At 39.5% G+C, this 11262-nt stretch overlaps 2 protein-coding genes across 2 annotated transcripts; one reads left to right on the plus strand and one right to left on the minus strand.

The window, feature by feature from the left end:
* Nucleotides 1–1457: 1457 nt before the first annotated feature.
* On the minus strand, nucleotides 1458–5089 carry LOC103476989 (claudin-24-like). The gene has a single exon (XM_008429783.3). The coding sequence runs from the start codon at nucleotides 3095–3097 to the stop codon at nucleotides 2429–2431; it is 669 nt and encodes a 222-aa protein (XP_008428005.1). The 5' UTR covers nucleotides 3098–5089; the 3' UTR covers nucleotides 1458–2428.
* Nucleotides 5090–8033: 2944 nt separating this feature from the next.
* On the plus strand, nucleotides 8034–10171 carry hesx1 (HESX homeobox 1; the record flags this gene model as incomplete). Its single annotated transcript, XM_008429796.3, has 4 exons — nucleotides 8034–8211; nucleotides 9117–9262; nucleotides 9365–9466; nucleotides 9667–10171. Coding segments are annotated over 4 exons (597 nt in total), but the record flags the coding sequence as incomplete, so codon positions are not given.
* Between the last annotated feature and the right edge of the window lie 1091 nt (nucleotides 10172–11262).

Genomic DNA, 11262 nt, shown 5'->3' on the forward strand with positions numbered 1-11262 from the left:
GGAAACCCCAAGTGTGCGTGTGGTTTCCCAGAAAACAGGTCCTCATTAGTATAGTAGTAACTATCCCCGCTTGTCACGCGGGAGACCAGGGTTCAGTTCCCTGACGGGGAGCATGTATGTATTTCTAGTTTTAGTTTGACCTATTTTGTCCGCTTCAGTGCCGTAATCTTCAACAGACTGAAAACATATGAAGGCTCTGAAGAGGCTAAATAATGCAAAGAGCCAAAATAAAACTTCTCAACATTTCCAAAGTAAAATTCAAGTATAAAACTTAACATTCAAAGGCAAATACAGGTTCTATTACAATAAACAATTGTTTATACTGAGTTACTGAATGAAAACTTCCTAATAGCATGGCGGCTAGCTGATTACTGCTAGTTCTGAGTGGCTGTTTCTGACTGAGCGGAGTAATTATGCAGAGCAGGGAGGAGATCGATTTTTTTTTCAGAGATTATCTGTCTCATGTTAGGACAGCGAAAGTTTTAATACACATGTAAAATGTATTTTTTTTAAGCTAGATGCTGCAGCTTTAAACAGAGGTTCGGTGTGAGAGTCACTACCAGGTGGAGCAGAAGCGGCGCTCCGTCTGTAAAATATTACTACCTTTAGCGCATAGCAGCGGTTCAACAGCGAGAACAGAACCAGCTTCTTACATCGCAGCTCGAAGACTTAAATAATTTTGCGGGTTATTTGTTTAGCTTTTTGACCGTCATGCTAATCCGGGTGAGTGTTTGTAGCCGAGCGCTGCTTTACCTGCTATCTGATCCTCCATGTGTCTTTTTTACTGCAGTAAGCCTCGATGTAGCCAAACTCCATCAATTATAACAATATTTTTATGTCGTATTAGCTTTGTTGTGTTGATGCATTTTGACGTGCTTCAATTTTCCGCCGCAACACCAAACTTCCCCATACACTCAGGGCGTTTTAGTTCCACATCGCTTAGGATTTGTTGCTGCGCGTTTGCCCAGTGTGAAGGAAAGAGGAGACCAGCTGCACAGGCAGGCTGAAAAATGAGAAGCAGGTGATCGGTATCGGCAACAAGAGCCAATGATCGCCGATCACAGATCATGCACTTTTTCACGGAAATCGGCCCGATTATGATTGGTGACCGATCGATCGGCACAGCTCTAATTTTAAATAACCTGTACATGCAGTTGTATCAAACCACCACCTCTGTGTTCAACTAACTAGACTCTTCTAACAAAGAAACAACACAGATTACCTGATTCACCATTGGACAGGTTCGACTTTGCAGTTCCAGCTTAGAGTGTCTGGATGGCAGGACCTAGAGAATCTTGCTGTTCCTGCACCAACTAAGGTTGTTTTAATAAATTAATTAATAACAAAGTTACATTACCATTAGGCAGAAGTTTACTTCAAGAATGTAAACGGAACCACAACAAGGTGAAAGTGAAAGAAATAAAACAGGAAGAAAGTCAAGAACAGCTTTGAAAAAATCTGATTATTCTTTAGATTTATTCAATAAAGTTTCTGTTATTTTGTTAGAACTGTTTCCAAGCAGCTTCTGCTTAATCACATGTGTTAAACCTAGAATTACTCTGTGAGGTATTGAAGATGTCAGGCTAGTTAAGTGATGTCAGTTCAATTAAATTAATGTGCTATTGACATGAAAGGCAGAAATTCACAAAGAGCGACACCTGACGTCCCAATTCTGAGGGGCAAAGGCAGAGTGTTCTGAGCATCCATGTGTTCAGTTTTGTAAGATAACTTTTACATATATGTAATTACACTTGTAAATATTTGTCTTCTAGACTGGACAACATTGATCCAGAAACACACACAGTACTGTTTGTCATCTTTAATCTGGTGACAAACATTTAACTTTGACTTCAGAGCATAACATAAACAAACATAAATAAACCCATTCTGAGCAAAATTATTAGTTAGGTTGTAAGGTAACAAAGATTATCTGTAACTATGAAGGAACTGGATTCTATTGATGGTAACTTATATCCCTCTGGTGGTGTAACAATTACATTACACTGTATAAACATGCATTGGTTATCTAAACATTGATACTAAGTAGTAATGCCTGCTGTTAACTAGGCTGATCTATATAGTGATTTTTCACTTCTATGAATTTATTCTTTTCAGTCATGCCCATCTTCAAAGTTTCCAGTACTGATCTGCAGTCACTAATGTTTTCTGAGGTCAAAATGAAGCTGAAAGCATCCTTGTGTCTTGCTTAAACTTTCCAGGTAGACAGATAGAGATAGAGTGCTGAAGGTTGTTAAATGAGAGGTTACAGGAAATAGCAGCTTTTTGTTTCTTTGGCTCCAACAAACTACAGATATCTCCATACACATGGAAAGAATCTTGGAAATTTTCCTCAAATAACTGGTCAAACCGTCATATCAAGTCAGATTTCTAACAATGTGAAAGCGGATACTTTTTCCTGGTTGGTGCTCTAGATGTACTCTGTACTGATTCTGACTGACTGTTGTCTCTGGGACACTGGGAAAAGAGGGATGCGGACGGGTAGATTCCGGTTCTGCTCCTGCAGATACAAAGAAGAAATCAGCAGCAGCATTCCCGCCATCAGGTGCAGAACTCCAGCTGTCCAGCCACAGAACAGAGAATCGCCGAACTCCCAGCGAGGCACCACATCCGGCACAGACTCGTCAAAGAATCGCACCACAGTCAGGTGAGCTATGTAGGAGACTGGGACCAGGACCAGTATTCCAGCTGCCAGGCTCAGCGTCCCACCTGCTGTCTTCAGGACCTTCTTAAAGCTTCGGTCATCCACCTTCCGACAGCAGCTGTTGATCAGGTTCAGGCCCAGGACGGCTAGCACCGAGCCCATGAGCCCAAAACCCAGAGCAGCACACATCAGAATCCGGGCCAGCTTGATGTCTGGCGGCAGACCCAGCAGGCTGTTGTACCGTCGACATTCCTGCAGACCCAAGTCCTGGATAACGCAGGTCTTCCACAGTCCCACCTCCAAACTCTCAGTGGGGAGCAGGTCTGTGGAGAGTGTCAGCCAGAACGGCATCATAGTTGTGCACAGAGAGCAAAGCCAGCCCCCTGCTGACAGCAGAACCCCCAGCATCTCCACAGTCCCAACACTCCAGTCCATGATGGCCTCAGCTGCTAGGTGTCAGGAAGACATCAGACCCTCTGGAAAAGGAACACCACCGTCCAGAGTGAGTGAAAATGTGAGCTGCTCCCTAAACCAGTCAGTGGGGAGAAAGTGATTGGTTGAATGCAAACAACAGTGTGGCTGTGAGGTGGCCTGCAGGCAGCAGACAGGATGGTACATCTCTGACTGAAAGGCATTTGAAGTCCCCCATTCCATCCCGCTGCAGTGTCACCAGGCACGCCGCTTGTTTTCCACATTGTCTGTTGGCTCTTTGTTCTCAGAGAAAACAGGAAACAAGGACAGACAATAGGCAGCCTGACAGAGCGTAGACAGATTCAGGTTCACCAGAGTTTCACTGCCTACAGGAGTTTTACTTTAAAATCATTTAAGGAACCTTTGAGAAACAAGATGGCATCTTTCTGCTTCACAAAACCTTTTAAAGATTAAAGAGAGGTCAGAAAATATAGTTCTGATATGTTCTATCAAGGTTAGAAATACATCTACTTATGGGTACACTCTATTACTGATAATTATCACAAATATTTCTCGAGTGTCCAGTCCTGATAGATTAGGCAAACAGAACAATTGAACCCCATTGCAATGTCAGAGAAAAATTTGCTCTGCAGCAGGGGAAAAATGTGACTTTTTCCCAATTATAGAGTTATCATTAAACTGATGGCACAGTAGGTCGAACTGGTTCAGGAAGTACACTGAAGCAGCAATTACAATGCAGCAGAGGGGAACAGAGAGAGTACAGGGCTGAGTTGTCTATTCTAGCCCTCCAGACCTATTGTCCTGCAACATTTGTGTCTTTGTTCAACACAACTCAATGGCAGTGTTGAACTAAATGGCAAAATATCCCCACATTTATCCAGGTGTGTTTGTTTTAGATGGAGCCCACGCAAAAGTTGCAGAATGGTAGCTCTTAAAACTAGAGCATATAGCACAGTGAGGGTATCAAACATCAGGGTGAAAACAGAAATTTAAAAAACCCGGAAATAATCAGTGATATTATTGTTGCTAGGTGGCGTTGCAGTTAGTGGCACTGTTGCATTGCAGCCAGATAGTTGTGAGTTTGAATCCCAGTCAGTTAAGAGTAGACTGTCATAATGTGATATGGGTGGCGGTGAGAATGACGCTCGTAGGCCCAGGCAGACATTTTATGAAGAATTTAATGATGACTCCACAGAACTCAAGCACAAGGAAGGGAACAGACAGGTAAGCCAGACGAAGACAACTGACATGCTACGTTTGACAAGGACCCGGCAAAAGACAAAGACAACAAGTGGACTTAAATACACAAGGAGGGTAATCATGGAATGAGACACACCTGGGAAGCAATCAACGAGGAAGACAGGACAGGAACAGGACTAAACACAGAAAACCTCAAAAATAACTACACAGAAAACACAGAACACAACATAGACTAGTGTAGCACTGGTATCACACCGCTAACTGAGCCACTGGACCAGTTCTAGGCTCTAAGGAGTGGGGAAGCAAGAATAACACCAGAGACCGCTGCTTTAAATGGAAAAAGCCGCCAATTTACTGAATGCAAAACACACACATAAAATACAATACATGAAACCCCCCCCAAAAAAGGAAAAGTATATCACTCCTTCTTTTGACTTTTGACTAAACTAGATTAGTAAAATTAATCTAGTTTAATTAGACCAGTCTCTATTCTCCGAGGTTATTTTAGCCGGACTAATTTAAGTTAGTTAGAACAGTCTCTTTTCCTAGGTTACACCTATTTTAGAATTCCTATTTTTTTCCTGAGTTAACACGTTTTCTTGTTTTTTACAGGTAAGGAAATACCTTCAAACACGATTAAATCAAAACGGACCACAATTATTCAAATCACATTGAGAGACATAACATATTAAAATCAAAGTATGGCACTTTAAATTCAAGTTCAAGTCCAAATGTAAGTTCAGGTACTCAGTTCAATGAAAAGCTTCAGTATGATTCAGTCCAGAAAAAAAAATTATTCAATCAGTTCTTAATCCTGTTTAGTTCGGTTTGAACTAGTTCCTGATATTCCTACCGCTCCAGCAGCGAATTACCATACACAGGAGAGTTCCTCCCTGATACGATGGAGAAGATGAATTGAAGGTCTAGGTCTGGCTCGCCATCATGAATCCCGTCTGTGAATGTCCACGTCGCACATGGCAGACCAATCCTCGCTCCGACCGAGCTTCCAACCGAACAAAAAAGCAGACCTGTGTAACAGGCCACAAACACAACAAAACTCTTTTTAAATCCTCAAATTATACAAATAAATTCTTCATAAACCCAATATATTAACAGAATAACAGTTTATATATTAACCTGACACAGTTTACGACGGAGCATTTATTTGCAAACAGCTACGTTTTAGCGTTAGCTCAAAAGGAAAAGTACACGGTGAAAATGTAAGAAAATAAACACAAAACTCACCAAAACCGATGTAACTTATTTCTCATAAAATCCCCGTCAGTTTCCGACCAGGTAATTTATGTTTTTTCAACCATAATAACTAGAGGTGTGCCGATCGGTCACCAATCATAATTGAGCCGATTTCCGTGAAAAAGTGCATGATCGGTGATCGGTGATCATTGGCTCTTGTTGCCGATACCGATCACCTTCTTCTCATTTTGCAGCCTGCCTGTGCAGCTGGTCTCCTCTTTCCTTCACACTGCGCAAACGCGCAGCAACAAATCCTAAGCGATGTGGAACTATAACACACTGAGTGAATGGGAAAGTTTCCGTGTTGCGACGGAAAATTGAAGCACGTCAAAATGCATCAACACAGCGAAGCTAATACGACATAAAAACAATGCCATACCTGACGGAGTTTGGCTACATCGAGGCTCACTGCAGTAAAAAAGACATGGAGGATCAGATAGCAGGTAAAGCAGCGCACAGCTACAAACACTCACCCGGATTAGCATGACGGCCAGAAAGCTAAACAAATAACCCACAAAATTATTTAAGTCTTTGAGCTGCAATGTAAGACGCTGGTTCTGCTCTCGCTGTTGAACCGCTGCTACGCGCTACAGGTAGTAATATTTCACAGACGGAGCGCCGCTTCTGCTCCACCTGGTAGTGACTCTCACACTTAACTTCTGTTTAAAGCTGCAGCATCTAACCTAAAAAAATACATTTTACATACGTATTAAAACTTTCGTTGTCCTAACATGAGACAGATCATCTCTAAAAAATAATCGATCTCCTCCCTGCTCTGCATAATTACTCTGCTCAGTCAGAAACAGCCACTCTGAACTAGCAGTAATCAGCTAGCCACCATGCTATCAGGAAGTTTTCATTCAGTAACTCAGGATTGTTTATTGTAATGGATCCTGTATTTGCCTTTGAATGTTAAGTTTTATACTTGAACTTTTTGGCAATGTTGAGAGGTTTTATTTTGGCTCTTTGCATTATTTAGCCTCTTCAGAGCCTTCATATGTTATCAGTCTGTTAAAGATAGTATCACCGATAGCAGTACAATTTGCACAATGCCTGTTTTGTTTAGTTTTCTTCTTGGAAAAAGTTATTAAAAATAAGTTTTTGTCTAAATTAAGGTGAATTCATGGTTCCTTTTTCCACATAATGTAACCGGTAGTGTTTATGATAAAAAAATAAATAAATAATAATTATGTGATCGGTATCGGTGATCGGCCCTCATGGGTGATCGTATCGGTATCGGCAGGAAAAAACCTGATCGGCACATCTCTAATAATAACTTTTTCCGTTAATTAATCACCGCTTTTTTTCTCCGATTCCTCCTCTGCTCTCTCCCTCAAGTTTGTGCACTGCAGCGTCACCCAGGCGCCGCGTCTGTGACGCTGGTTTCTTAAAGGAGCAGGAACGTTATTTTCTGTCCACAGACTTTTAATCAACTATTTATTCCTATTTATGTCAGATTTTAACGTGGGTTACACTAGGTAGAACACTAGTAAATTGCTGATTGTTAAAGTAGAAACATAATGCTTCTTTAGCAGATATGAATTGACACAAAACATACCATTTCATTTCCAAAAACAACGAAAGGTATAAAATGAAACTAAAATGACCAACACCCACCATCATTTGTCATATTCCATGAGAGTCAACAGACTCAAATGGTGATAAAAACCAAAATAAATAGAAATAAGGAGCAACGACATGTTCAACCAACATGTCAACCTATGTACCTAAATAGCGTGTTGACAGCTATAAATCAAAAGTAGGAAAGGAGAAAATGGCATCATGTGAGGATGAAATGGGAGTACAAATTGACCCAGAGTCCGCCACCTCCCACTGAAGGATAAATAAGTGTGCTGTTGGCTTAAAGCTGCCGTAGGCCTTTAGTGGGAGCTAATCCAGTTCTGAAAAGGTTTTTCCTCCCAGCTACTTCAGACTGCATTCACATTCTATGAGCTTCATCTGCATCACAACACATTCAGATCAGGCTAATAGCATTACTGGGTCTCACCGGGTTGTTATTCCTGCCATCATTGTCATTATTATTAGCTTAAACTCTGCCTCACGGCAGCTCAAAACTAAACTAATTTTCTACTTTGGTAATTTAGAAGAAAAGGAATGACGTTTTGCATTGTGTTCATGTCATGGTGATGGTTTTATATAAACATGTATTTGCTGGTGTGAAACAGAGAAACACATTAAATCTGACTTGTTTATGTCATTCATATTAATTAAGAAAAGTTGAATGTCAGAGTGAAATTGCCAGCAGCACATGTTGTCTTAACTGAGATTAGCGGATGTATGGAGCATCAGGGTACCTTATTCACGTGGAAAAACACTTCTTACTTCTAATTGGGGGCCAGTTTAAATCCTTTACTCCCATTAAAACCAGTGCTCAGCTTCAGCCTTTCCTGTTAGTTTTCCGTGGACCTCTGAGGCAGTATAATGGATTTCCACAGACACTGAGGTCATTAATGAACATTTCTGACCGTTCAGGACTATTTGCGTGTCAGTGAAGTTAAAGAAACTCCTCGGTTCAGACATAATGGAATACACTGTGACTCCCTTGAAGGAAGAACGCCACTCAGCATTTTATATTGATCAGATTCTGGGTTTGGATCAGGAAAACTCTGGGAAGAATCTAAAACTACACCGACCCTGGACAGGTGAGAAGTTTTGCTTTTTGACTCACCCTCAGGACTAATAAGCTCTGTTTTCTGTTTGAACAGTCACATCTGTTTGAAAGTTTGATCAAGCTGTGCGATCATTTCTTTACTTTTACCCTAACTTAGTTATTTAATATGACACACATTTATGTTGATTTGTTTGATGAGGCTGATATAGGCATAATGTATCTTCATCTCTTTATTTTACTTTTTTTTTTATTCTTTGGTTTACAGATTGACATGTTAATTAATAACAATCTTTATTAAAAGATTCTTTGTAAGAGGTCCACAAAACGGTTTATTTTATTGTGATTTCTTATGAAAGTGGAAGATAAATAAATTTTTTACTGTTAATTGTTCTTTTCAATCTGAAAGTTAAATAATTTTTTTAAAAATATGTTGCTAGACTTTACCACTATTTTAAAAATGTTTCCAATTTACCTGCCCCATCAACTCGCCTACTTTTTGCGTTAGCAGGTTATAGGTACAAAGCATTATCACTCTAGAAATATCCACCATAAATTCAAAGAGAAATTTATAACTGAAGATTCTTAATGTCCAAGTCTGGAAAATATGGAATTTCATATCCATATTTTCACTATCAATCTTGTGTAGAAACTCTGTAAAATGTCTCAGAGGTTTGTTGGGGAGCTTGGAAGACGTTTTTTAGTTGGATTAGATTGAAATAGAAATGAAACTCTTTATATGGATAATAACTTACCACCAATCAGGTAACCTTCCCAAAGTGAAACAAGTTTAGGGTGGTGGCAGCATCATATCTGTGAGGATCCTTTTTTCCTAGGCTGATCAGAGTACAGATTGGGATGAAATACTTTTCATGGATGCATGTCCAGTTATTTAATTTTCCATTTATTTATTAAATTATCTTTTAAAAATCTCCTCAGAACTTGGAGCAGAGATGGGGAAGAGAGAGAAAAGTTTCTGCTGTAAACAAAACATTTGTTATCAAGCTCCGCTGCAAAACCAAACTGGACCCAAACTAAGCTGGTATACTGGACGACGGCCGCGCACAGCCTTCAGCAGCAGCCAGGTGTTCTGTCATCCATTTAACCTGGAACTTAGGATCTCATACAGCACCTTTTTTTTTTTTTTTTTTTTTTTTACAAACTTAGCTTTGATTCTGCTCAATCAGGTGAATGTTCTGGAGATGGTGTTCCAGGTCGACTGCTATCCAGGGATCCAGCTGAGGGAGCAGCTGGCAGGGAGGCTGGACCTGGACGAGGACCGAATCCAGGTTCAGGCAGTTTCCTTAAAAATTAGATCAGCTGTTAAAAAGACGAAGGTCTAGAAGTTTGTAGATGCATGGAGACTTAAAAATAACCAAATAGATGAGTTTAAGCACATATTGCCACTTAAAGACATACAAGAACTAAAAGTGTGAGATAATAAAAAGTGAGGCTAAAGACAAATTACAAGATTATCATTTCTTATCAGATCTGGTTCCAGAACCGACGAGCAAAATTGAGGCGTTCACTCAGAGAGACCCGACTGCAGCTGGTTCAGACGGCCATGATGGAGCTGAAGATGAGGCCGGAGGCTGGACACCGCCCAGAGGAGCGTCACCTTCCTCCTCCTCTTCACTGTGATGCAGAGTATGAGGAGTGATCAAGTTCTCACTGTCTGCAGAAGGTGTTCATCTTTGCATTAATATTCATCTGCATAATTTTCTGAAAACCTCTCTAAACTCCAGGGAAATTACTAAGAATTGCAGAATGTAAATGGCTGTTTTATATTGTTTTATTTGTCCAATATCACAATTTACAAGGAATGCGAACTGGTCTTATATCAAAGCAGGAATGATTTGAGCTGATAAAAACTTGATAGTTTGAAGAATATTTTGTGAACCGTTATTTCTCAGTTTGACAACTCAATGTATCAGACCTTCCGAGTAGCTGTGTACTATTGAATTTATTAGGAATAAAAATACTTAACATGTTAACATCTGTGTTTTTATCACACATTGATTTTCGTCTACACCGTCTTTGCTAAAGAATGAGACAATAACTGCTTGACACATGACATTTTCAATAATATTAAAACATTTACTGTCAAAATGAGGCATTATGAAATATTTTTCTCACTGTGAAGCAAAAGAAAGAGCAGAGTGTGTTAGTGCACATAATGTAGGATCTTCTAAAGCACCTGTGTCAAACTAAAGGCCCATGGGCCAAATCTGGCCTGCCTTAGCTTTTTATGTAGCCCTCTATATTCTAGACTAAACACTAAGTATGCTTAAATATTATGTTTTCGATCAAATCAATGCAGTTTTTATCTATTTGCTGCCAAATTATAAAATCAGTCCCTCCAGTTTCTTGAGAATTGTCGTGGAAATTTATGTAAAATCAACAAATCCCCACACTTTTTTGCACTAATACAAAATTGTCAAAAACTCTTACTTGTGCTAAACAGCTGCCTCAGCCTTATCTGATGTCAGATTGTAGTCCACGATCTTTAGAATGAGTAATAAAAAGTCACATTTACCATAAAAAATAAGCGCAAATATTGCAAATATTTCCAAATTAGTACCAGAAACTTGAAATCCTGGAGGGACTGAAAAAAAGTTCAATAATATTATTTAATTTGAAGAATTCATTGATATTTTAACAGTTTGTGAACTGATTTAATCAATTCATACCGGACCTTTAAGAGCATTCATGATTTTGATTTGGCCCAAAATGAAAATGAATTTGATACACCCGCTCTATAGAATATAAATCTAAAGGTTCTCCAGGAAGTCTGTAGTGATGAGTGAAATAAGTTTATTTTGAATTGTTTTCTTCTCTAACTGAAGAAAAGTCACACATGATTACAATATTTAAACAGTTTTAATTTTTTAAACTCAAAACAGATTCATTTTGGTGCATAAAATGTATTTCTGATGGAAAATCAGCATTTTCATACAGGCTATATGTTTCTAGGAGTCAGAACGGCCATATGTGTTCAAAAACATTTGAGATAGTTGCAAACAACATGAACAGACTTTTCATACAGTATCAGAGCGATCCATGATCTACAGACGGCTTCCTGGAT

Source organism: Poecilia reticulata, chromosome 2 (genome assembly GCF_904066995.2).
Source record: "Poecilia reticulata chromosome 2, P_reticulata-male-v2, whole genome shotgun sequence".
NCBI classification, from domain to species: Eukaryota; Metazoa; Chordata; class Actinopteri; order Cyprinodontiformes; family Poeciliidae; genus Poecilia; species Poecilia reticulata.